This window comes from Mastacembelus armatus, chromosome 17, assembly GCF_900324485.2.
Source record: "Mastacembelus armatus chromosome 17, fMasArm1.2, whole genome shotgun sequence".
Classification (NCBI taxonomy): Eukaryota; Metazoa; Chordata; class Actinopteri; order Synbranchiformes; family Mastacembelidae; genus Mastacembelus; species Mastacembelus armatus.
In genome coordinates this window covers 19069347-19097289 of record NC_046649.1, presented here as the reverse complement: position 1 = coordinate 19097289, position 27943 = coordinate 19069347, and the positions used below count along the sequence as shown (strand labels likewise).

The 27943-nt window shown below is 39.3% G+C and overlaps 1 protein-coding gene across 4 annotated transcripts; it reads left to right on the top strand.

Moving 5' to 3' along the window:
- Window positions 1–8: 8 nt before the first annotated feature.
- On the top strand, window positions 9–27750 carry LOC113134290 (rho GTPase-activating protein 29-like). Of its 4 annotated transcripts, XM_026313584.1 has the most exons (22): window positions 9–156; window positions 719–1098; window positions 11738–11881; window positions 15702–15798; window positions 15956–16028; window positions 16269–16329; window positions 16918–17067; window positions 17532–17596; window positions 17691–17801; window positions 17958–18038; window positions 18464–18634; window positions 18742–18879; window positions 19395–19579; window positions 20744–20901; window positions 21768–21902; window positions 22362–22460; window positions 23221–23384; window positions 23697–23885; window positions 24084–24221; window positions 24438–24670; window positions 25361–25661; window positions 25898–27750. In XM_026313584.1, exons 2-22 carry the CDS (start codon window positions 810–812, stop codon window positions 27059–27061), a joined length of 4146 nt encoding a protein of 1381 aa, XP_026169369.1. In that variant the 5' UTR covers window positions 9–156; window positions 719–809; the 3' UTR covers window positions 27062–27750. The 4 variants fall into 4 exon arrangements, with proteins under 4 accessions (XP_026169369.1, XP_026169372.1, XP_026169371.1 ...); XM_026313586.1 differs by lacking the exons at window positions 9–156; window positions 719–1098; window positions 11738–11881 and adding exons at window positions 14789–15186; window positions 15359–15460 and having other exon boundaries at window positions 25898–27748; XM_026313587.1 differs by lacking the exons at window positions 9–156; window positions 719–1098; window positions 11738–11881 and adding an exon at window positions 14432–14752 and having other exon boundaries at window positions 25898–27748.
- Window positions 27751–27943: the final 193 nt, after the last annotated feature.

The following is a 27943-nucleotide window of genomic DNA, read 5'->3' as shown; positions in this document are numbered from 1 at the left end:
TAGTCCTCTTCTTGTCGGCGTACAGTGACTCAAAGCGGATAACTTTGTATCTTTGTTGGAATTTGTTTTCCTGTCGAAAGTACTGTCGGGCTTTCACCGGCTCTGTTAAGTTTTGTTTGGATATCGCGTCAGTTATGTCAATGAACCGCCGAACAGGTGAGTTTAAAATGCGTTTTTTTAACTTTGCACGTAGAGGAGTTTGTGACCGGGTCGAGTGTTTTAACGTTAACGTTACTGAGGCAGCAACATCCCGTTTCATTGTAAACTGTCTTGAACAGAAATAAGGTGTTTGCCATGTTTTTTTTTTAAATAAATGGATGGTTGTGTTTGGTGTATGGAGAAATAACACGTTAAAGCTAGCTAACAGCAAAACCTTGCTTAAGGTTACAACTTTGTCGGTTAAAACACCTGAATCCCATCGTTTAGAGACATTAGTATGGGGGACTCAAGGGACCACAAAATATACCGCTACAGGCTCAGCACTTAGTAATATTAGATGGATATTACATGGTTGTTTTAAAAACATAGATAAGATTTGAATTGTGCCGTGGTTTACATTAAGTTTGATTTGAATGAAGAGAGTATGCTTGTGTTTCTGAGGTTTGGCTTGTTACTGTACATCATTACAGGGCTTTGTAGCAGCTTGGTTTAAGCAGTAGATGACTGAGTGTGGGGAGATCACAGAAAGCATTTTCATCCGTCCTTTTCTGTCTCCTAGCTGTCCAGGAACCAGGGCAGTGTGGTGAGTTCAGGGCCTAGCTGGCCTGCTGTACCCCTTGTAAAGGGTAGCAGCTGCACTGGCTGCTGGGATGCTACGGAAGAGCAGCAGCAGTAGTGCTGGTGGTGAGACAAATCACACCCAGGGTCTGCCACAACACCCATCCAAACCCCACACAAGATCTGCGTCTGCCGGATTTACCACAACCTTAGATATGGGCCGCAACTCTAAGAACCCCAACCCTCTGAGCAGCATGGGACTAACATCTTGGTTGGTGGGGGCACCAGGAGTGCACCCGGAGTATGTAATGCAGCTGGTGAATGATGTGCGCTGGTTCGCTGATGTGCTGCTCAACCTCAAGGATGCATTCCAGTGTAAAGGTAAGTTCAGGAGGAACAGGTGTAGGAAGGTGCCTGTGGAGGGGCTTTCAGGATCAGAGAAGTAGAGCAGAATAAAGTAACATACCTGAAGGTCAGATCAGATCAGTTTCTAATACTTATTAACCTTAATTAGCCGCTTCTCCTACTGTACAAGTTGGTTATACTCTTATACGGTGCTCTAACCACATTTTGTGTGTGTGTCACTTACCTGCTTCTGCTATGTCTGCCTGCAAAGGAAACCTTGCTCTTTGAACTGAGGCACTGATACTAAAACATGATGTTTGCTAATGCTGTTATAGATTGCTGTCAGCTAGATTTAGTGTCCAATATACTAGGACAGTTTGAACAATTGCCTACTGGAATTACTAATAGTAATGTGTAAATACACTGTTAAGTTTTTAAACGGCATCACACTGATCATTTTTCTTTGAGTTATAAGAAGTATATTGCATCAACACTGTCAGTTGTTTTGCTTTGATAACTTTTGTACCAAAAAGCTCTGGCACTCATTGTGTTGTAATATGCTTTGGATAAAAATGTCTCTGAAAGCTCTTTGTGCTTTTGGGATTTTACAGATTGGTAACTAAAGCCCAAGGTTTGCCATTGTGACAGATAGCCAGAACCACCCGTGGAGTGTCACTTTATAGTGTGATAACAGCCTCACTGCTAACATGCTAGAGCACTTGCAATGTTGTTAGTGTCCTAACAGCTACACTCACCCACACACCACTACACAGAAGCACACAAGTGAAGCAGACAGGTTGCTTTCTTTCTTTCTGTTTTTCTCACTTGGTCTTAATGGCCTAGTGCTTGTTTGCAGACATGCACAAACACTCTACCCACACAAATACAAACCTAGTATTAACCAAGGTTTCACAGCACATAGACACTGAGGATAACTTACTGTCTGTTATCGTTAGGGCGCAACTACAGTTTTTTTCACTTTGAGTCAGTCTGTGTATTGTTTGTTTTGATTGATTAATCATTCACTGTATAAAATGTGTGAGAAGCAAGGGTCTCAGGTTCCCAGAGCCCAGAGTGATATTTGCATGTTTTGTCCAGCCAACACTTAAAAACTCACAGGTGTTTACTGGTAATTTAATAATCAACTAATTTTTAAGCACTGATGTTTATGTCAGAGAAAATAGCCGTATATATTACACACAAGATGGCCATTGTAACAACTACCACTACTCCTACTGTACAAGACACATATCTATACACGCACACACTGGGATCCCACTGTAGGTCTGGCAGTGGGAGTGAGTTGTTTAGTCATTCCTGTGGCTGGAGGAGTGAGGCCTCTGTGACTGATCCTTGGCTTATGTCGTGTTGCTCTGACCCATCACAAAAACATTTGGGTTATGACTTTTATTTAGCAGTTGGGGATTAAATTATGTTAAATGACCCTTTAATATAGGTCAACTATTTACTTGTTGGGTTAGTCATTTATTTATTTACTTTTGAATATTTATTTTTTTATTTTTCTCAGCGACATCAACACAAGCAAAAAAACCATACAAGATTCTGTTACCATAATGTGGTTTACTGTGCAGTCAGAAGTAAACATGTCATTTACATGGAAAATGGTCATAGTTTGTCAAATATTTTTTTGTCCGTAGTCAGATATAACACCAAACAGTCATCCCAGGAATGAACACTTATTGTCTGTAAACTAAAATGTGATTTAGAGACAAATAATTTTGAGCTTTTGAACATTCTTACCTTCTAAGGGTGATTTCAGTAGTCCCATATGTTCATGTGATCTTGTCCGAACAGACCACTACACATGACATTATAGTCTTGATGAAAATAAAGAAATGTTTTTGCCATTAAGGCCTGAAATTAGAGTGAAAAACATTCTTTTTTTTGGTGGTTTCCATCCCTTAATGAGTGTGTAATGGTGATTTGCGTCTCTCTTAGCATGTGTACTTGCTATCCAGTGTATATCTTTTTACATTCATAATTGGATTTGACTTCACTATTGATTATTGGGACCAAGAAGGTTAAACACTATGGAAGAGCAGTTGACTGTCTGTTTTCTGCTGACTTAAAATCGTTTTTGCTCTCATATAAGCACATTAGATGCAAAAATATTAGTGAATGGGGAACCTTTCTGTCCTATATTCCTGTCCAATGATATTTAATTATGTAGTATAGTGTATTGCAGTTTAAGTCATAAATCTAATCTATAGTTTAGATTATTAAATATTTAAAATGTACTATAAAAAACAAATTCATTCAGTAGAATTCAGTTTAACACATATGAGCATCAGGTTTGTCATTAAGTTAGATTTCCTGAGAAATGTAAAAATTATGTATAGTGACTAGAATTTGATGTAATGACTCCACAGTGATATTATGTTATAGCATGACAGTATGTTCTCTGCATTTTAAAATGAAAATATGTTTAATTTAAATTGAGGCAAAATTACACTTCATTTCATCACTGTCTATAGTGTTATTGTTTTGTGATTATCATGTGTTATTGTTTTGATTGAACAGATAAACAGTAACAGCTATGTGTGTTTAGGGAAACTGCAGAAGCAAGGCAGTGAGCAAAGTGGGGAGGAACTCAGCAAAGCACATGCCAGCTCTAATATTATTCTTTTCATATTTGGAAAGCTCTGACACTGGAGTACTGTGTGAAGCTGACACAATGATGTTTTTTCTGAAAGGCGTGCACCCTGGTGAGATCTGGCAGACTTGTATCCCTGTTGCAGAGAGGCAGGGTTGACTCAGTGTGTGTCACATAGCTTCTCATACAGAGAAAACTTTGTGGAGGGTTTAGATTGGAAGAAGCTTATTTTTCTTAAGAGTACCACTAGTTATTAGCTGGAGGCTTGATGTAAACTGGAGGGGGAAGGCCATCAGTGACCATGACCTGACTAGAATAACCATGTTCACACGCACAACTTCACACCTACAGCTTCCCCAGGGTAGGACTGCAGTATAGATTTACACTTAATTTCATAACCGAACTCTCAGTCACAGTGCCCGCAAGAATTGTTGCCCAACAATAGTCAAGCTGTCAAAGAATGTAATGCAAGAAAAGAATGTGAGGCTGTATGAGTTTGACTATGTGACCTCTGTGCCCGTCCCCCTGTTGTCCCAAGATGATCTTTGTCTGCTACACATTCCATCAACATATGTCATGCAATGAATCAGTCGGTGAACCTGAGACTCACAGCTCTGCCTGCTCAAAAATTAATTTGATTGTTTGACCATAATTTTCTAGGTATATTACAAGTGGTAAATAACTGCATTAGCATGTCTTTATAGTTAATATACTCTAGCATAAATCCATTATTATTATCTTGAAGAAGAGACAGCAGAAAACACCAACATGGTTTGTGATATGTATACACAACTGGTAGTCAGAAAATGGATCAGAAACATTTCCCAGAAAGAAAGCAAATCATATAATGGCACATCAAACCACTCAGTAAATTCATGTGGTATCAGTATGTAATTATTGTTTAAATGCAGTCGGAATATGTCTGTTGCTCTTAATTCAAGCTCACACATTGTAGCTGAAATCCCCCTGACATGAATATTAAAGCATTTAATAGTAACAGAACAAGAATAGTAATTGTACAGTGCTTTGGAGCCAAGATAATAAAAAAGAAATGCAGCAAAAATGTCCGGATATTTATCTATTTTGGAGTTTTTATCTGTCTACATTGCTTTGCAGGGTAGAGCCTGGTTAATGGTTTTAACCAGGATGAAAAAGAAGTCCTCTACACACAGCCGCTGTCCCCCTCCCATCCCCCCACTCTCCTGCATACTCGGCATTCCTTTAGAACAAATGTTCACTTGTAGCTATAGTGCCTTCAATAGACTAATGGTAGGTGTGAGGCAGACTGACTATGAAAACTCCTAAAAATAAATTCAGTTTAGGTTTGTGGTCATATTCCAAAATCATGAGCGATTATCTTAGGTTTGACTTTCGTTAGAAAATACCAATTACAAAATTAGACCAATACCCACTTTTAAGGAAAAACTCTGGGAGCAATTGCAGTATTAGTAGTACAGTTTAAACATGGCGATGTAATTTTATGAGTAAATACATTAATTGAATGGTCCATGTGGGAATTACAGTCTGCGTTTGACTCTTGTCTGAAGTATGCTGAACAAAAATGTTAATTGACTTTGTCAACTGTGAACTTTTTTTTTTTTTTTTTTTTAACAAAACGCCACTATTGCAGAAGCTTATATTCCTAGCATAGCTCACTGTACTTCACCATTTCACAGCTGTTTTGATTGTTGTGACCACAAAGGAAAAAAAAAAAACAGCTGATTTCTCATGAGATCGTTTTTCTTAAATGCATGAAACAGTGCAAGTAGGTCAGTGGCTTGTCCTCATTATCTACTAAAAAATGTTTAGGAATGTGTATTGTGAAATGTACTCTGAAGGTTTAGTGTAGAGCACAGGATAAAGGGACCTTGCAAGTCATTAACTTCAAATTTCTTTTGTTACAACAGATATCCATAAGGACAGCAACTGAAATTCTAATATCTTTAAGGTCCCCTTGCTCTAGAGAGTCCATGTTACTTATTTTATCCGTCTGTCTTCAGGTGGAAAAGAAGAAAAGTGTTTTGTCCCAGCACTTTTACAGTTTTAGTAGAACAAACATCTCACAACACAGTTGCAGAGCACGGGGTTGAAAGCTTATTTACTTAATGTATGGTGTGCATTGTGCAGTTTGTTTGACCACAGATAAACTCTGGAACATTCACCTTCCATTACACTAGAGTGTGTTTTTCATGCACTCTAGTGCTGTGAAAAGGGCCATTGAATGTCTGTAAATGAGAAGGAACATGTCTAGCAGACTCACAGGTTCTTGCTCCACCATGAAAACTAGGTTTTTTGGTTTTTTTTTTTTTTTTTTATTGAAATGTTTTTGTCTCTGGTAATATCATGTTTCACTCCAATTTAACTGCCTTTTTCAGTATTTCACAGTACCACTGTGTTGTTGTCAGGAGGGCTAACTTGTTTACCTTGATAATGTAATCAAGTTGCTTACTTATGAACTAGTTTTTTCTCTGCTCAAAAAAGGTTTGTACTAGAATTATATGATAACTTGAAATGTTTAGGGTTGAGGAATTCACTCAAAAAGAGGGAATCTGTTTTTTTAGTAGCCTTATTATAGTAAATGCTGGCATTTATATTCCTTCTGTCTGTGTAGTCGAGTGAAGCCAGTTTAAAGACTGTGCCTACTGGCCATAAAAGCTACCACTACTGCAGCATATATCCAGCAATAAGATACCACAAATATCGTACCTCCTCAGACAAGTGCCAACTGAAGTGGCCACTTGCGGGTGGTGCCTTCAATCGAGAGAAAAGCTGAATTCTATCACATAATGGTTTAATGGCCTGCTGCTCTTGGTCGAAAGAAAGGAGAGATTTGTTGGGCACTAACTTTCCCCTGTGATGCTGAAGGATGTTTTGTGCAAGCTTGTGGTTGGGATGTGTTTCCTGGGGTGGGATTTATGGTTATGGGCTCTGGATGTTTGTGTAGGAGATTGGTCATGGCGAGGGGTGGATTGGCCAGCGAAGCTCCTGCTAGCACAGAGACTTGATGGAGATTGGGCCGATCCACTGAAATTTACAACTATGGATCAGATCTATACAGAAAGAGGGCTGAGGCTTCTGGTGTTGTGGGTCAAACCATTTTTTTGCTCAGCTTTGAATTAGCAGAGACAACAAAACACAACTATGCCTTGCCTTACAAATTCCCTCGGTTCATGTATCTGAAAGAATTAGTCATTTCCCTTGAATTTCTCATGTAAGTGACATCATTCATTCAGTTGGGTGAGGATTCATACACAACAGCTTTTTAACTACAGCTTCTTAAGGTGAAGTCATCCACAGATGTGCGTGCCTGGGCAAAAGTGGAATAGAAGTAGAAAAAGCCCCCCAAACATGTAATGAAGTGTCAAAGAATTAGCCTGACAGTGAGGCCCAGACTTCAGAGTGTAGTTGACTAATAGGCTGAGAACAGGTAGCTGTTTATGGAGTGCCTGCTGTTTACTGTCTGTGTGTTGTCTGCAGCCTGCTCTGCCTCCAACCAAGGTATGGGAAAGGTGTACAGGCACCCAGCAAAGCAGCTTTTGTTTAGATGTGGGGGAAAATTAGTGTTTGGAGAAGGAATCCTGACTAAACAACTCCACCTCTTGCAGATCGAGTTGCAGGCTGCTCAGCAATGCATGCAGACCCGGTTACAGTGAGTATTTAGTGTTTTGTGATCGTGTGGTTTGTGATTGAAGAGATTTGTGAATAATCTGAGTGTAGTTTGTTAAGGCTAGCTTTCTCTGTGCAGAGGTCCAAAAACTGGCCATTTCCATTTGGAGCATTTGGTGTGATGACAGAGATTGCACAGAGAACAAACAATGTGTTCCTGAATTTAGGTAGATGCACATCTAGAGACAAATCTGAAAATCATCTGCTGCAGCAGGTGTAAATCTGTCACCCTCCCTCCTTCTAGGTGAAAAAGGAGGTGGAGAGATTCTGATGGCAAAATGTAAAGCTGCAGAGCTTTGTTTCATGTCAAGCCAGACAGGTCAGTTGATTGCCTGTTATCAGTGGGGAGAACAGAGGCTGTAACCTCTGTCAGGCCACCTGAAGATGTGAATTAGGTTGGTCTTTCTGTGCACCAGACACACAGTAAGCTTTGCTAGACACAATGGGACCCTCCCCACACAGCATTTTAAGAGGTGACATTCGTTTATAAGGCAAATGTTTGAGCTACTGCATTGTGATGTTGAGCCCCCTTTAAACCTGTATTTTCTGGCAAGGACATGGGTGTTGGGTGCTACATACTTAGCATACAGATTCACTGCAGAGTGGTATGGATTATTCTGGATGAGTGGTTTGAGAAGTTGCTGTGAAAAGTGGCAACTATTGGAATTCCTTGTAACAAATGGGAGTTTGAGTTAACTATTTAGAGCTGCATTTCAACTCTACAGGGGCTCAGTATTGATAGGTTTTGGGTGGTGTGTGTCTCTTTGTTGACCTTGTTGTTTTAAATTAATTGTTATTGTTTAGAGAAAAACATGGATTGTCCACATTCACTTGATATGGGGGCCATGTTTGTGCTTCATTTTAATCTGTTGATGTACTGACCATCCCAGGTGAAATGCTAAATCAGTTGGTTGACCAAGAGAAAAATAGTCAGCAGATTTCTCAGATTGTTCTTTTTTTTTTTTAAGCAGAAATGCGCATTTTTTCTTTTTTTTTTTTTTTTCTTCACTTAAATTATAGTTAACTGAATATCACTGGGAGTTGGACTGTTGGCTAGTTTGATGGTAATACCAATATTAAGAGAAATATGCATACTTGTTGTTATTTGGCAGCTAAACTAGTCAGTTTGGTAATTTTGTAGTAATTGTTAGGTAGTTTAGGTAGGGCTAGTAAGTTCGTAAATACTAAAACTATTTTTCATAGTAAATTAAGGTAGAGGTAGAAAATAGATGAAGCATGGCTTGGACACCAGCTCATCCCACAAATGTAAAGAAAGACAAGGCATTCTTTAGCTGCATCTGCACTGGCAGGGGGGCTTCCTTTACACAATATGGCCCAGCTCTATGCCTGTGTTATCTCTGTCATGACAAAGGCATGATTGCCACAATCACCAGCAAATTTCCAGTGCACTTTTTGATGCCATTGTTGTGACAAAACCACTCACCACTGCTTTTTACCAGCTTTCTCTCTGCTGCCTCATGCTGCACTGAGCACAGACCTTCTCACACAATTAGAGGGGCAACATTTGTGTTGATCAGTATGAGCTGTCACACAAAATTTGACCTTGATTTGGTAACTTTATTCCTGTTTCTGATTATTAAATGGTGTTCCTTTGTATAAACTTTCATACAGAGTTTTAGGGGGAAACAATTAATAATGATCCAAGTAGGCTAATTGCAGACATACACATGCAAAATGTGGTGGGTTAAACTATGTGCATGCATGTGTTTTATAAAAAAGAATATGCTTTTTACTCCTCATGAAATGTGATCTTATTACCTTTAAATAATATAATCATTTATTAAACTCATGTAGTTTGTAGAAAGTTGTGTTGAAATAGTTTAGGCTTTTTTTTTTTTTGTTTGTTTGTTTTTGCTAAACTTTAACTTACTTTACTTACTTGATGCAGGAAGTTTATACAAGATTTGGACAACCTTTATTCCCCAGCACTTTTCAGTGCATGCATGAAGCCTTGCTACCATTACTGCTGACATGGTCTTTGTTCACTGAAGGCTGTTGTCATTATATATATATATATATATATATATATCTTTGATTGCAGTTGCTGGATGCCATTTATTTACTTGTTGCCCTCCATTGCAGTGTTTTAACTAATTTGCATTTGTGAAAGCTGGCAGTGGGTGACAGAAAACAAAGGATTCAGCCAATACCAATCCATGAAAAATGCCTTTTTGGCTCAGGGCAGTGCTGTGTTTGTGTTGCCACATTACAGTCATTATTTCTTCCTCACAGGTTGTATTTCAGTTATGTTTCTAAGGAACAGAATAGTCTAATTAAATGTGTTTCTTTTCTGAAAAATGGTGAATGGTTGATCCTAACGTACATTAACACTGTAACTTTATAGGAACACCTTCATCCACTTGTGTCATGCAAAGTGAAAATGATCAGGTGTGTACCTCATTAGGGCTGGCTCTCATATTCTAATAAGCAAACTACACACAGTCTTTGATAAGGAAATCTTCAAACGCTAACCAGAAATACCCAGATGACCACAACTGAGAAGGAGGGTTAAAAGGAAGGGAAGGGTGCTTAATCAAGGCCCATTGTCAGAGTCTGAAGGGAGGGGGACTTCAAAGTCTGTGTTGCAGGATAAGAGCCCTCCTGCCTTCGGGCAGGCAAACAGGTGAAGCCTCTGCTCTGTAGGGCACTTATTTAATCCTGGGGGGTTGAAGCTCAGAACATAGACTGGCTAGTTTCTGACCAGTAAGATGGAGACTGTTGTTTATTTATTTGTGTCATGTTTAGAGAATGTCGAAGAAACTGTCTTCTTTGTCTTGTTAGTAATGCTATTTAGCAAATCTTTTCTTGCTTAGTATTTATGTCTGTCAGTCGTGTCATTTGTGAAATACTGTCACAGATGGCCTGGGCTTATATCTCCCATGCAGATTATGTCTCTTGTACTGTGTTTTACACCAGGCAATTCAATTAGTGTGTGTGTGTGTGTGTGTATGATTAAGAGAGGAGTAGAAAGAGTAATCCACATACCCAGGCTCTCATTTTCACTCTGTTTGTAGTTCCTTTTAACATTCCAATGAATTCTCTCATCTCACCCTGCCACCTGGTGGGTTGGCCTTGATCAAAAACTGATGACTTTTCTGTTTCCAGCTGGTAGTCCTGCCCATCTAAAACAGTGAGTTAGACATGAACTCACCTACTGTCTGGCGCCAAATTGCAGAGCCTTTGTTGATTAACCTGCAGACATGGAGACAAAGATCTTCCCTTCTCGTCAGTTGGAGAAAATCCATAGTATTTCTATTTGTGTTGTCTTTCTTGTTGGCTTTTATTTTACAACACACTACACTGTTTTTGAAAAGTACTGTAGGAATTCTACAAGAAATGTAGAGGACCTAGGAAGTTGAGACGAAGAGCATGTGTGGTCAGGAGAAACCTTGGTTAAATACAGATGAACAGGGTACAACTCTTTATTTTGCTTGGTTCTACAGGAAAAACATGCCTTTCATAGCACATTGGCTGATAGAATGTGATATGTGTTAAAGAAATTAGGATAGAGGAGTAATTTGAATGCATTTTGTACATTCCTTTCCTCCTGCAGTGTTGTCATAAACGTCACTGGTCACAGAAAAATGCAAGATCTTCATCAACTTTTCTTGACACTGCTGAGTGCTGTAAACAAAGCATACTTGCTTAATAGCTACAATGTGTGCCACTTCAGTCACCTCCAAAATCTATCATCCTTACTTAGCACTGCAGTCTTTATTGGTTTGTAGTGTATAAATACTCTCACACAGAAACTCAGCCTGAGTTCAGTAACTTTGACATTAAAGTCAAATCAGTAAATAGTGTATGACACTTATTGTAGCTGTTGCTTCTAACTCCACCAGAGACCAAAAACTGAAATATGTTGATAGGCACAGTGGCTGTTATGTAGATAAACAGGGACATTTCTCTGACTCCCAAGATTATCTCTGCCTCACTTGTGACAACAGAAGCACAAACAGCACTTCATTCTTGTTTTCATCGTCTTCACCTGTGTGGGATCGACAACCTTAAATGAAACTGTGTAATGTGTTTATAATACAAGCCTCCCCCATTGTACGGCATCTGTCTGGAAGACGCTGTTGTAAAGGTTGTAGTTGAGATGATAGCATAGTTTCATAGTTTTAAAATGACCAAGTAAGTAAAGTATGTTGCAATGACCAATGGAATGCCTAGAATTATTTTGACATTGGCTAATCGGTGACTCAAAATGAGTGTGATGGTGGTGACTTTGACTAGTAGTTGAAAATGAAAATGTGCAAGTGCCACCTGTGCATCTTGGTTGGATATCAGATTTAATGAATGCTCTGTTGGTTTTGTCATGTCTTGATACTTGACTCAACCCTTAGTAACCTTTTAATGCCTTTTTTTGTCCAGAGAATCTGGAAGGTCTTCAGGAGGTGGTGCAGGAACGTTTGGCAGAGTTACTCCGTGTCCTCAAGGCTGTCATTGGCAAGCACCAGACCCTCAACTCAGCAGACATCCTGGGAGCAGCTGGCACAGTCATTGCCAAAGTCAAAGGTCAGTTATTACTCACTAACATGCATCGGCGCACACAGACATACAGGTAAACACACACAGGCACCGAGATGATGCTCAGATTTCTTGTGCATTTTTCATGTGTATTTCTTGCGTTACTGGTTCAGCCTACATCAGTCTTTCAAGCCTGTGTGGGAAATATCCTGCAGCAATATTTTAGTGATCGCTGCTCAGTTAGAGTTGGCTTCGAGGTTTGTTTCTGTAAGTTCACAGTGTGAGAGGTTATTATTACTTTAACAACAGATTCATTTCCCGTGTCTTGAATAAACAAGAAAGAATCTCAACTGCTGAGCTCATCCGCTAGAAATGTGATGTTCTGCATGAGTAACTCTTCTCTTGACTTGAACATAAGTCTTTACAGCATAGTCTACATGGCTGTAATTTGCATTCCATATTTCAGCAAGCTAGGAGGCCCCTTGGCAGCCTGCTCGTTGGCCAAGCACATCCACATTTCTTCATTCTTCATTCTTTCTGTGTTGTGAGGTAAAAGTTGTCTGAGAGCTCACCTGCTCTATGTCAGTATCTAAGTTGTGATCTGCTCCTTAAGAATGCTTAAGAATATATGTCTGCAGTTTTAACTAGTTGACTAATGATTTGACAATGTGCACAATGCAAAAAATGAAACAAAGGAGCTCCAGTATTAGATCAGCCAAAGGGACTGGCATTGTTGAGACTAACTGTAATGGGCAGACTGTAGATTAGTTAGTATGTAAATTAGTACAGTATGATGAAATGACCACCAAGAAAATTGTCTTACTAATGACTGAAGGTTTCTATCATTTATACATATTCATAAGGTATGTTTGAAGGCCATGGTTTCTATGAAATATTGATAAAACAAATGGGTGTCCTTTCTATTATTTAGTTGCACTAAATTACTTACTTGTATAATACAACCAGAGATGTTCCACTCCAATTTGGATCAATATCTGCACTGATACTGACCCTATTAAGCAGCTTTGTCAATGCTACAATTGCTTACATGAATCCAACTGGCTGCCATATCATTTTGAAGGAAAAAAATACTCGTAACAAATCAATACTCAGTCTCAGCTAAGGTAGAGCTAAAGTATGGGTGTTGGTATTAACATAAAGTTAAGAAAAAATTGAACAGATGCATCCCAGCCAGTGTTTTCCCCAAAATATGAAGGCATTAGTACTTTTAGAAAAGACTATTCCCAAGACAATCAGTGTATTCCATCTTAAAATTGCCTTAAAATACACATAAACAAACAGTAGGGTTAGGATTATATTGCATTGTTTGTATTTTATAGGGAAAGCTGTCTCAACTAAACATGCACTATATACAATAGCTGTAAATGTAGTTGATGTAGAAACTTTGGAATTTGCCTGTCCACTAGGGGGTGCTTTACATCACTGCACTCCTTGGCTGGACTGTCCCTAATGGTCAGGAGGTAACACAATACTGGCACATCCAGCAAGCCAGAGGCAGACTATAAAGGAGACTGAATGACGAATGAATCAATGAGACATCAGAGATGAAGACTCAAAGGCCTGGAAGATAACAGGCCTTGTGCGCCTGACTGTCTTCAGTGTGTCTCTTCAGTCATGTTGTTGCTTTGATGCCTGGTCATGACACCTGGGGCATTTGGACAGCTGCCAGAATTTAGTGGTGAAAATCTTCCCTCATCCAGCCCTCCCTCTCCAAACACATGGTAGTCTAACCAGTTTTAGATACCATTTAGATATAAATGTTATTCACTCAAGTCATTCTCTTTAAATTTAACATTATAGACACATTTTAATAAACATGAAAGTGTCGAGAACAGATTAACTGAGTTGTGCGATGCATAGGGTTTGGTTCTAGACAGAGGCATCTATTGTTGTAATGTCCATACTACTTCTTTGTTTCAGGGCCACCAAAGATGTGATCTTTGCACCGACTCTAACAGGCCCAAGCTAGACAAAGTTTCTTTCCTGGTCACACTGGATGATAGGTTTCTTTTCTGAAAAACTACTGGATGCTGCAAAAAAGTGTTGACTTTCTAAACTTGTTAAAAATCGTTCCCTGCTGCCCCCCCCCCCCCCCCATATAGAGAAGATCCTGACGGTGTGTATTTGTTTAACACAGTCAACCCTGTATGTGCATGTCAAAGTTTTTGTGTCTCTATGGATGAGTAAGTAAAAATGTTTTTGTAGCTTTAACTGATCTAAGAAAGTGTGCTCTTCAGTGACAATGAAGAATTCTGCATTTAAATACAACTGTTTCTAGTTTGCCTTACTAACAAGCACATTGTATTTGACAAAAAATGACCTATCACACCAGTGAAATCATGTTTTGTCACACCATAATTATCAGGCAACATGTTTTAACTAAAACCATTTTTCAGGGGTTACTTGTCCTAGTTGTGGCTGAATCATGAGAAAACAATGGCCCCTGTACTTGAATAATGCAGTTTCCATATTTCAATCGTGACAAGGGGGGCAGGGCTCAGGAATCATTGTTATGAGACCCACAGGATGTCCTGAGGAAGAAGTCAGCACAGAGTTGTACGCTAGCATTCAGGGCCAGGGAGGTGCATAACAGGGGCTTTGCACCACTCCATCTCGAAGTCTCCCTGGAACATGGGATTGTCTTACCAGTGCAAGATGCCATTATCTCTCTATGCTTCTTCATAGGCTGGGAATTTACAGTTACCCAGCCCAGTTACCCAGTTCAGCATAGATTGAACATCCTCTCATGAAGAAAAAATGAAAGCATAAAAGCTAGAAGACAGGAAGGAAACTGGAACTATTCAGATTTTTTTTTTTTTTTTTTCCTAGTACCTTGTTCACATTGGTGTTTTTTGGTCTCGGTTACTAGACAAGAATGCCAGGTGACAGAGTGAAAAGGTAAGCCTGACCATGGTTGTCTAAAATGTTACATGTCACAGAGCTCATGCTGTGTGCGTTTCCTGTTGTGGGGCAGACAGGAAGTACTCCGCTTTGTGTGATTTCACTGCCTGTGTCTTTGGTTCCTCTGATTGCTTTCTGCAAATGTTCTCTTGCTGAGTAAACTGTTTCCTGAGAAGCAAAGCGCATCGTGCACGTTCACGAAGATTTGTCAAACTTCAATGGTCTTACAGTTCTGACATCACTGGAAGCTGTGCCGTCAATTGATCTCAAAGCAAAGAATGTCTGCGATTGTCTTTTTTGTGCAAAAGTTGACCTATGGGATTGTAAGCCATTGGAACAAATAAGGAAAGATTTGGGATTGTGTCTTAGTACTACTTATTTCTCCATCACTGAAGATCCTTGAAGCTGTTCCGGAAGACATTTTTGATTTGGTAGGAATATATACAGATTGTACATGTCATTTCCTTAAACTCCTGTTGTGATGGCTCTGCCTTTAAAGTTGTTTTCATAGCCATTTTGTTAAAGTGCCCTTGTGGTTGGGTAACTGACTTGAGGCTTGACTTTTGGTCTGTCATCTGTTACTTAAAAAAAAAAAACGTGTAGAGACTATAAACCACTCCCGATGGAAGCAAAGCGGTTAAATTGGGACTCAACTGATTACGAATCCAGCAAGAAAACAAGAAAAAAACAAGACAATTCTATTAGGTAAATTACATACATCTCGATATGCAAGTAATGCATTTCTGCTAGCTTTAAAATTAGGATTGATTCACCTACTTGTATTTGATCAACTGAATATCTGTGATATTGGAGATTGAACACAAACACCCACATACAGGATTAGCTGTGTCAATACCTTTGGTAAATGACGAAGTGTGCTTAAGCTAGTTTGTAATATAGTTTTAGTTTTGTCTGACCTTCTTGTCTATTTTATCACTCTCCACAGGCATTGACTTCAAGGAAGTGAACGCAGAAAACAAAAAAGCTACATTTGGCGAGATACACACATCCATTGACACTTTGGCTTTCACATTCGGCAATGTGTGAGTATAGTGTTTGTTATCCTTTTCAACACCACCAGGTTTTTATTACTGCTTTGAGTAACAGCCAAGAAAAGCAGGGCTAAGTTCAGTCAGCTTCCTGAAAAGATTATAATTTCGACCATATCAACCTATACTTTTGTACACATCTGCCCCTCAGAGTTTCTGACTTCCTTATGGGAGATGTGGACAGTGGCCCAGGGTTGGGGATCCCCCAGACCAGGAGAAGCAGGGTGAGACACCATCCTTCTTTTCACTGCTTTTTGGGCCAGCTGCTTTTTTCAAAGCTTTGTTATGACGCAGTTTTCAAAAGGGTACATGTGCAGCAGCATTTTTACCACATATTCTTAAAAAATAGCTTCCCATAGTTTTTTTGCACTTAACTGAGGTGTGGGAAATCCAACTGTTTCTGATGCCTGCCTTGATTGTATGCCTGCTATTCCTTCCTTTTAATCTGAAATGTTTTTTCACAGTCTTTTGACAACCTGTCTGTGGATCCTGATGTTTATGTTTCAGAGAAAAGTGACCATGTGGGTGAGTGTTATATGCATTCTCTCATTTACCAGTGTGGGTGTAAAATAAAGTAATGTAATAGCTATTAATGGTTGCTTAACGAAGCATATAATAGTTGCTTTATAGCCCAAGGGCATCCCAGAGTGTCAACATGAGAGTGATTTAGGTTTTGGACTCTTGAATGCCTGAGGTAGCCCCGCCCTAAACCTCTGCTCTCACCCCTGTTATTTCTGCTGCTTTTTTTCATGCTAGCTGCTCGTTTTCCCCTCTCTATCCACATATCTGACATTCCTGCCTGTTTAGGAGTAGGTCAGTGTGGGATGGGACACGCATGGGATTTGTGTTGAATCAGATGGTGTGAGACTGGGAGAGGTGTATCGTAGTGTAAGCAGTGAACAGAAGTTAACACTGACTATTTCACAGCACTTTCACATCCTCCTACACTGTCAGCTTCAATTACCTCCATGTTTTTTTTTTATTTATCCCCCACACACATCTGTTATGATAGTAAAACTGAAACACATCATCCAATACTTCGCGATTTTGTTGATGCCATGTGTTTCAGTTCACTTTGTTTTGATATGTGTGCCTCCTCTGCTGACTCCACAGGCCCTGAGGTGCCATTGTCACGGGAGGAAGAGGTTGACTTGACCCTGCTGAAGAATGACAGTGGGGTGGAGTCAGCTTTACTCTACGCTAAGGCCTGGTCTAAGTATATCAAAGACCTTCTGGCCTGGATGGAAAAAAGGCTGGCCATGGGTGAGACATTAAGACTACTGATAGTACACCATGTTACAAACAGTCATTTTGAGTGTTAGTGTTTAGCAGTATGTTTGGCAGTATGTTCTTAAAGATGGAAATTCAGTAAGTCAAAAATGAAGATCAAATATTGTGAACCTGTCAGAATTATATTCAGCATCTGGAATATCAAACCAGCCTTATTGTAGCTGTGCTATAATGATTGTCCTGGATATGTATGTGCAATATGCCAGATTTAACAAGCAACCATGCCTGTACAGGGCTAGCTCATGACTAGGTCTCTCCAGGTTCTGTTGACATGTATTTATTAACACTAACATTATTAATTTTTCAGTCAATGCTAATGTTTGCCTTGCTGTAATGTAATGAGCAAAATGAGTTCCCATTAGTTAATTATATCTAATTATTTATGATTATATACATAAATAACTTCATGTACTTTTGTGCATTTTGTTTGTTTTCAGATACTGAATATGCTAAAAGTTTTTCCAAATTAGCAGAGTCTGCAAAGACACTGGCCAGCCAACAGGTAAAAAAACAGAGCCATATCTTTATTTAAAGAAATCTTTAAAAAATTACAAAATAATATGAAGACACAAATTTCTTTATTTCATTCATCCTAGGACTATATGCCATTCAGTGATATCTATGTTTCTACATTCAAGAAAGACATTGAATACAATCAGCTGGTTATGCAAACTGCTCTGGCTCTTCAAACCAATAAATTCATACAGGTAAGAGCAACACGAACTAGTAGACTGTAGCCCACTTATGCCACTATGTTACTTTATTGTGTAGTCTTTCATGTAAAGCTTTCAGACTAATCTGGGTAAGAAAGAGGCCAGTTTGAAATGCCTCAATGCGGTTGGTGACTTTCCATCTGTTCTCAGCCTCTTCTGGCCCGCAAAAATGAACTGGACAAGTTGAGAAAAGACATCAAGGAGCAGTGGCAGAGGGAACAAAAGAAAATGGTATGTAAAGAGTCTTTGTATAGATACAAGCAGTTAGAAACGTATTAGCTCAATAGTTAAAGCTGCTAGTCTGCATTTTTATGTTGCACACTAAGTGTTATAAGGGGAAAGTTACAGTGTTGTCAGTCAGCCAGGAGAATGTCAGATATGCAATTTCCAGCATAATTAAAATTATGGCATGCAATCTGCCAAAAACACAAAATCTATTTTTATTTGCTTCAGCAGTGATTTATGCTTTGGCAGTGGTATTAGAAAATGTTTCACTAAGCGTAATGTCACAAGTTTTTAGTGCCCTGGTTGTTTATACACATGCAATGTTGATCCACTACAAAGGTGTGCCAGGTTATATTTATGGTAACTATTGCATACCTGTCTCACATTTTAATCACCTGAACTTGTGTGTCTGGTCTGTGTGGTTTTGGCAGCAAGAGGCAGATGCAACCTTGCGCAAGGCCCGAGCACTGAAGGCCCAGAGGAGAGAGGAGTATCAGAAAGCCCAGTCATCTACCAACCGCTCCCAGGAGGAGCAGTCTAATAATGCTGGTAACAAACAGCTGGAGAAGAAGAGGAGGCTGGAGGAGGAGGCTCTGCAGAAGGTAAAACAATCACTATCTGACCATCAGTTGTACTTAGAAATTCAATTAGAAAGGTTAGCATTTCTCACACATATTGACACTGTTCTCTGTATCAAATGTTTTGTTAGGTGGAGGAGGCTCAGGATCAGTACCAGAGTTGCATGGCTGACGCAGGCGTCAAAAGAATGGATCTCGCCAATGCAAAAAGCACCATTCTCACACAGATTCGAGAGATGGTCTTCCAGTGTGACCTCACACTCAAAGCTGTGAGCAGACAGTACATAACAAACCACTGAACTCAGACAGGAAACTAGGTTTTCCTTAAAAGTACAGTACTTTACCAATTGTAGATGAATTAGTAGACTCATATTTTTAAAACTACTCAAATTTTTACAATTGTATTGAAGGCATTTGTAGGCTGACAAAACCATTCACTATTGCTGTTTTTTTAGAGGGCTAGTAGTGAAAATTGATTTCAGGAATCTTCCAGTTTCTGAAGGTTTGCACTGAACTGTTGGTCAGGTGTTTGATCTTATTTACTCAATGTTTGTATAGCTTTTTATTTTAATTGCCATTTTGTGTTTACTAGTTGGGGCTACTAATAATGGGAAGAACAGAAACAACAGAACATGCAAAAATGTTTTTCTGCTTGTATTTCTGTTTATATGGCTATTTATGTCTTCACACTTACCTGAGTACCAGTTTGCCTCTACTTTCATTCACTTAATGAGTCTTTCACTCACTCACTCACTCATTCAGCTTTTAATCTCTCATTCTTCAGGTGACAGTGAACTGGTTTCAGATGCAGCAGGCACAAATTGTGTCACTCCCTGCTCACTACCAGGCCCTTAGTGAGAGTGCCAAGTTGTACGAACCGGGTGAATGCTATGCTGAGTTTGTCCGGAAATTGCCTAAAAACCTGCCTGAGCATTTGCACTCAGACTCCATCTCTTCTGACAATACCAGGTACCAAAGACTGTGACTTTAAAACAGCTGTGCAAAACATTAAATCAGCATCTCCAATTACAGACATAAGCTTCTTAGCTGTGTGCAGGTGGTAGGAAATCTGTTTGTACAGTGGTTTACAATAGTTTAAACACTTTGCCCATGAGGCAGATTGTTGCATATGCAGTCATAAAATAGACAGTCAGTTTGGACTGCACAGCTGAGATCATGTGTTTGTATTTATCCAGTTGTTACAGTAGTTTAGGTAATTTTGGATTAAAATTCACTTGTAGAGGACAGTGTTTTGAAATATCTTTTAAGTCACTCCTGCCCATTTAGAAGTTGTCTTGTTGCTTAGTGAGTCAGAGTGGGAGGAAGTGTTAAAGAGAGAACCAATGAGAGACAGAATTCTTGTTGAATTTGCTGCCCTTCCTCAGGAAATATCTGTGGTGTAGGCTGAATGCAGCAGGGGAGATTGTGAGTGTGAGAGTTTGGCTCTGGTTTAGAGTTGTCCCAAAGACTCTATTTAGATTGTCAAAGCACTGTCAGAGACGCACATTCACGCATATGCACAACCATTAAGAAAATAAGCAGTAAAATAAGCAATAAGCAAAAATTTCATTTTTCTCTGTTAATAGTAACTTGATTGTTTTAGCTGTTGACATTATAACCATTATGGCTTTTAGTGCTTGAGTCATGTTTGTACTTCCAGTATTGTGAAGCCACTGACTAACATGGAGTTTTGTTTACAGGTCTCCTGACTGGACTGATTTCAGTTTCTGTTCCTAATTCTCCCTTTCTCTCTTTATGCCTATAATTCTTTGATGGTTATGTTTAACAAACCACAATGAGCAAAAATTAAAGTCAAACTCTGTGCTTCCTGAAGGAATGGTTGAGTCACTGGTGTCGATCAAATACCCATTTTGTGATATAATGATTCTCTGCTTTAGGACAGTTGGCACAGTTAGTCTTGCTTAGCAGCGATTTCATCATTGTATTGCTTTTTTTGTTTGTTTTTTTTTTTTTTTTTTGGTTATAATATTATACGTTGTATTTTCTGTGTACCCCCTTTGCCAGGTTGTCCTACAAAAAGTAGTAGTTCAAGTAGATAAAATAAATGTTAAATAAAACCAAAAAGCCCAAAATTCTGACATAATCTTAAATGCTGACTTGATTTCCCTCTAGGCATGTGTTCAAGAAAAGGTCAGTGGGCAGCACACATTCCTCCCATGGAAACCTGTCGCAGGCATCAATCACTTCCTATGACGTGCTGAGTGGAGAAGAAGTGGACCGGCCAGCAAAGATCAGCGAGCAGAGGTCTAACAGTAGCACGGACATACCAGGTACATATTCAGATAGTCATAGGCATGCAACGGATCACGACCCACAGTTTGATGACACGCATGTGACCCGCTTTTAATAACTAATTTTTTAAACTTGTAGATTAATCCTAAATTTCCTAAAGATTCCAGAGAAGACAGTTTTTTTTTTTCTGCCAATATTGCTTTTTAAGTAATTAATTACAGAGATTTTATTTTTTGTTAAAATCATAGGTTCTATAGACAATTTTGTTAAGATCAAAAGTTCCTTGCTGTACTGTTCTTGTAATAAATGGAAAGCAAATTACATTGTTCTCCTCCCCTTTTTTGCTGATCCAAAAAATGGTCCAATCCGTGACTCAAAAACCGTAACGTGATCCGAGATTTGTTATGCGTTGCAACACTAAATATTCATGTATATACTTGAAACATGAGCACCATTTGGCAGGTCCCTTTAATAAATTAGTGATTAACATACAAGCAAATTCTGAAAGTGAGAAATTAATGTGATTTTATGCACTTTTGTAAACATAGGTGGTTGTAATTTTGACATCTTAAAGTAATTCTTTTCCCAACGTGTTTGGATGTTATTCCCAACCCCAGAATGATTGGTACTGTTGTTGGAGATTACTGGTAGGCTGCCTGTTGGTCATATCAGCATGCAATCCGTAAGTCTCAGGAACTTAATCTATAATCTTAGTCATGGAAATTTTCTCAGGGCTGAAGTCAAAACCGTCTGAGTCATTTACTCTTTATAAGTCTGGAATATCTGTGTGACTTCTCGTTCCTTTAAATAACTTACATTGTTGCTAAGAATTACTGCTAATTTAACAGTCCTTTGCTGTTTTTAGTCTGTTTGTGTGACATGTGGTCTGTATGTGTTCTTGCAGCACTGAGAAGCCAGGCCCCACTAAGAGCCTGGGCCTCCAGTGGTCAGGGGAGCCAGGGCGGAATGTGCAGTGATTCAGAAAGTGCTGGAGGCAGCAGCGAATCAAGGTCCATGGACTCTCCCACTGCCAGTCCAGGTATGAAGGGTTTAGATCATATTTTTCTTATTTTAAAAACATTTTGAACATGTTTGTTCATGGAAATATTGAAAGACTAAAGGAGGGGGAAACAACAAAATATTTGTGCCGATGAGACTTAATAACAAAATAAGAAAGGTGAAATTAGCCATGATTAATTTCTTTTTCTTATATTCTTTTGTGTAACTTCCTAATTGTAAACCAAACCCATACACTACTCATCTAGTTTACTTCCCCTTACATCTGAAACCACTTGCTCCACTGTGCAAAAATATAGTGTGTATATATACTATATAAAAATAGTATTCATCACAAGATACATATGTAATGTAACTTCTCTGTTCTCAGTATTGCACTATGACATTGTACCTTTGCATATCTGTGGTAAATCAGGATAATTACAGTTCAGGTGCTGAAGCAGACTTTTTAAAAATTCATGACATTTGTATGTTTGTGCAGGTGACTTCAAACGTCGGCTGCCGAGAACTCCATCCACTGGGACCATGTCTTCTGCAGATGACTTGGATGAGAGGGAGCCGCCATCTCCCTCAGATAATGGTAGCACATCCCTTTCTGTGTGCTTTGTTTTAATGATTGTTTTAATGTGTGCCCTTCTCAGGCAGCCGCATGCTCATAACTATTCCAAATGTGGTTTTGGGTTTACAGTAACATAGACAAATGTGTCCGTTTATGTGATAAGGAAGTTGAGGGAGGGAGGGAGAAATGATCCCTGCACACACTGTGAATACACATTGCTATTATGTGTGTCTGACTCTGTTGGATTTTGCTTACATCGAATGTTCTTACACTTGACGTAGTTGCACAGATTGGGGTCATTAGCTTTGGCATATTGCCTCAGCGTACACTTCCTGTATGCTGACCTCTCCCAGCCAGATTATTTTTTCATTGTGAAACCCATGTTTTTTCAAATTTCTTTGTGATTTATATGCAATTTCATATTGAACAGAAAGTCAGTATATAACATATTTAAAAAACAGCCACTTGTTTTGAGCAGCAAAGGAACGTGGTCATTCAGCTCAATTTACCTTCTCTGTGTCCTTACATATTTTATATTATTTATATATATATATTTTTTTTGTTTTGTTTTTTTATTTTCTGAATTGGGTTGTGAGTCACTTTGTGAACAACTTCGAGCTTCCATCTGAATAATAATGTGACATCAACAAAGCCTTATCACTTCTCTAATTGCCTTCACATTGGTTCACTTTTTGCTGCTCTGAATTAAAGTCAGACAATCAGACAAGAACCCAGCATGATGTCACCTTCCTCATCAGCTTCTTTGTTTTTTTTATTTCAGGGCTGGCAGAGATGGTAACAGAGACTGCCAGTTCTCCTGGGCCTTTCCGAAATGCTCAGATGTCCAAAGCTGCTCAAACCCATAAACTGAGAAAACTGCGAGCACCGTCTAAGTGCAGGGAGTGTGACAGTTTGGTGGTTTTCCATGGAGCTGAGTGTGAGGAGGTAAACTACAGCTTTTACTTAATTTTTTTATTTTTACTTACTCATTAATTGCAGAAACATTTATGTGACCAATTGTTTTTTTTAATACATTAGCTGATTTGTGTTATTATAGACCATTTACTTACACACAGAAGTATGTTTTACACATAGTAAATGTAGCAGACATAGCCACTATTTGTTGCTGTTTGGTTGTGGGCTTGTTTTTCAATACCAGAAATAATGTATTTATACCAGAAAACTTGACCCACTGATCTGTACAGCAACATTTAAATATTAATCAATCTGTCACTAAAAATATTTTTGACTCTTCAGTGCTCCCTGGCCTGCCATAAAAAGTGTCTAGAGACTCTTGCCATCCAGTGTGGCCATAAAAAGCTGCAAGGCAGACTACATCTGTTTGGTATTGATTTTGCCCAAGCAGCAAAAAACAGCCCAGATGGTATCCCCTTCATCATCAAGAAGTGCACATCAGAGATTGAGAGTCGTGCCCTCAATATCAAGGTAAAGTCAGTTTTTATGATCATACAATGGAGTTTTTCACATCTCGATGTCGTGCTTTGCAGAGCTTTACAATACTATAAAATTAAAGTTGCCTTTAATACCTTAGTTTGGGTTATGTCTTGGATGTCATGTTACAGAATCTTTTCTGCAGTTTTTGTGTCATAGTTAAAACCAGGTGCCTTTTCTTCCCTCTTTCAGGGGATTTATCGTGTAAACGGTGCCAAATCCCGTGTTGAAAAGCTCTGTCAGGCGTTTGAAAATGGGAAAGACTTGGTTGAGCTGTCTGACCTCTCACCACATGACATCAGCAATGTCCTCAAACTCTACCTGAGACAGGTTGGCATCACAAAGGTTTACTGAGCTGTTAGAAGTGGGACATTTTCAGCATTTTCAAGTATTAAGTCAAAGATGCTTTTATTTATAGTCCACAAATTTGGAATATGCTGTGGTTGATCATTTGGATGTAATGTTTAATTTTCAAAAATAACACATTTTGAACACATGTTCCACTAGGAAAAAAACCCCAAACATATCACTGTTTCCCTTGAACAGTTACCAGAGCCACTGATTCTGTATCGATACTACAACGACTTCATCGGCCTGTCTAAAGAATGTCAGAGAGTGATAGTGGAGGAGGCTGATAAACCTCCAAGCACCCAAATAGGAGGGAGGTGCGGGCCAAGCATCCAGCTAAACAGAGTCATTTTCAAGATTCGAGATCTGCTCTGCCAGCTGCCTACAGCCAACTACCGGACTCTGCGCTACCTTTTAGCACACCTAAACAGGTAGAAGTTCTAAACAGATACTTACAGCTAGTCCATTGTAGGTTATTTTTGTTTCTCTTTTGCTATCTGCCCAAACACACTGATACACAGACTTCCTCATAAGACACAAAGGGAAATGGAGACTTCCCGAGTGGCACAGAGGAAGTGGTACAAAGAACATAAAAACACAAAATAGGGCGTGTCCTATTTTGTGTTTTTTGTTTGTTTGTTTGTTCTTGGGTTTTCAAATCTGACACAAGGGCTTTTGTTTTTTAAATTGCTTATTTTTATTTTACTTTGACAATTGCGTTGGGTTGCATCAGGAAGGGCAACTGACATAAAACTTGTGCCAAATCATTAATGCGGATCAATGAATCCACTGTGGTGACCACTAAATGGAGCAGCTGAAAGAAAAGAAAAGCTGGTGTTCCTAATTATATTTGCGTGTATAATTGTAAAATTTTAGACCATTACATATCAGAATATTTACATTTTTAGTTAACTGATTCTTCTAACTGCAACCTCAGTTTTTCAGAATTAAGTTGTTTTCATTTTGCCATTAGCGACACTGACTGGGCAATTTTATGACTGTATAAAGACTGTCAGCAGAATGTCTCTGCTTCTTTTCACACCCCAGATAAAATACTTAAACAATACTTAAAAAAATGTATGTTATATATTAAAAGTCATATTAACTGTTCACTACCACAGAGTGATGGAGCAGGCAGAAGAAAACAAGATGACTGCAAGTAACCTGGGCATTATTTTTGGCCCCACGCTGGTGAAGCCACGGCAGACAGATGCAGAGGTGTCCCTGTCCTCCCTGGTAGACTACCCCTACCAGGCCCTGATGGTGGAGCTTCTGGTCCGACACTTCCACACAATTTTTGATATATCATCCCTTTCTGGCTCTGACATTGCCACAATTGGCCAGGCATCTCCCAAATTCACCCCCCAAGAGGCAGGGCAGCGGCTCGGCAGGCACTCCACGTCACTGATGGACATTAAAGAGGTGAGGAAGGATTTAAAAATGTGGGTAATACGTCATCAGTCGGAGCAGTCAAATGGGGATACACATTTACAACTGTCTCATAGTTATAATTATGAATATGAAAGAAGAGTCAAGTGCTAATATATGTTATTAATAATATGGTATATAACAGTGTATGTTAATAAAGTAAAATCCACAACCTTAACTACCAGTTGCTTCATGTTGTACTAATCCAATTTATTGTTATGTGACCCCAGAGTACCAAAGCGTACAAACGCTACTCATCAGTGATCCCATCCTCACACATCGTGGATGAGGTGCAGGAGGTGCAGCCTGGAACAGACAGAACTGAAGTCTCAGCCCTGCATAGATTCAATGGAATTCAGTCATCAAGTGGTGCAGAGGTTCAGAGGTCAACCTTAGTGTTTGGCCGTCCCAGCACCACCATCCACTCTACTACCAATGTGGCGTCAAAGGTCCAGCTACGCACCCATCGCACTAGACATGTGTCTCGACCGATCAGTATGCCACTGGAACGCCTGCCCACTCCTGCCCAGATCAGTGAGAGGAATAATCGAAATGCTGCTGATAATGTTGATGCAAGCTCTGCTGAGTTGGATCCTGTTACTGAAACTATACAGGAGATACCGGAGCTTGAAAAAGCTCGCCAAAGTGGCTCATCCAGAGTTAGCACCTACTACATCACACCTTTTATTGACACGCAGAGAAAAGCGTGGGACAAGAAGTATAAGCACTATGATGTCACACCCAGAACTGCTATGATTGTGGCCAATCTGCCACCAGCCAGCTCTGGAGTTCAAGCTATAAAGACAACTGTTAACCCAGCTGTAACCACTGCCTGTGTAGTCACTACTGCAAGTAGTGTCAGTACTATATTCTCCAGCAGTCCCTACACTGTGTCAGTCAAGTCTGTCTGGACTTCTAAAACGGAAAATGACACAGAAAATTCAGTCAATGATTCTAGCAACTTGCCAAGCCTTCCTCTAACTCTGAGGCCACCAAGGACTCTGCAGCCTCCTCCTGGGACTTTCTACAAGCCCCCTGTTTCCAATAACAACAGACCTAGGACATTTCCAAACTGTACTACTGCTGTTTCCACCACCAGCACCACCAGTACTACCAGTACTACCACTACATCCTCAGTCACCCCCATCAACCCTGCGCAGGTAGTCAGTTCACCCCTTGCCCTTACAAGTCCTCCAGAGAAACAGCTCCAGACACAGGACTCCACTGACAGTGCCATTGACCCTGGGGTCTCGACCTCCAGTACCCTATCTCCCCCCCAGTCCCCACTCTGTAGCAGCCCTGACGACCTCAGCCCCAGTGAGAATAAACCCATCTACCAAAGACGACAACGGCGGCTGCAGGAGGTCGAGCATAGAGAGGCTCACTTTGTCTGATGCCAAAAACATACTACATCTGTAAATAATAATGTGTCTGTGCCGCAGTGTATACTGAGAAAACATTTTTATCAATAAGCAGAGAGAGGGAGAAAATGTAGGCCTGTAAACCATGAAAGTGTTAGAAGTACTAATATACACTGTTTTACATGTTGAAGTGGTTGGTCTAAAAATTCAAGCTAAGCAAAAGCTAAAAGTGGGACACCACTATGAATTTTTAGTGTCACTTTTTAAGAAAATTTGCCAACCACAAAATGAATTTCTATCTGTAAAGAAATGTAATGTAAACCTATCATTTCCTTGTTCAGTGTTTGATTTGTTATAAAATTCTATTTTATTGTAATCACACAATGCACTTAACACAGGTTCAAGTTCTAATGTTGCCTTATTGTTAAAATTTTTATTCCACAAGGAATAGATTTAAGTATTTTAACACAAGGATTTTAATTATAAAGAATTTAACATTTTTACCTTTTTTAAATTTGACAATTCTAGCCTGTGATTGGTACATATTTTCTCAGTATGTAAACCTTATGTATCTGTTTACGTTTTTATATTCATTCATAAATATTGCATGTTTGTCACAGTCATTTTGTGTTATCACAATACGGTGACTTTACAGGAGAAAATGACATGCAACAGTTCTTGCTGCAAATTAAAAATGTAGTTTAAACTGTTAATTCTGCTCCAGTTGAATGTTTAAAGATCTCTCTGTCCAGGGCTTCAGACACACATGACACTTCTTAGAGAAAAGGAAGACCTGTAGATAAATGTTTCCATTGGGTTTTATTTAGACTACTCAGCCAGAGGGACAGCTAATCAATATTTTCCTAACTAATTGTGTAGAATGTAAAATATCAAAACAGCACAATCTCTGGAAAC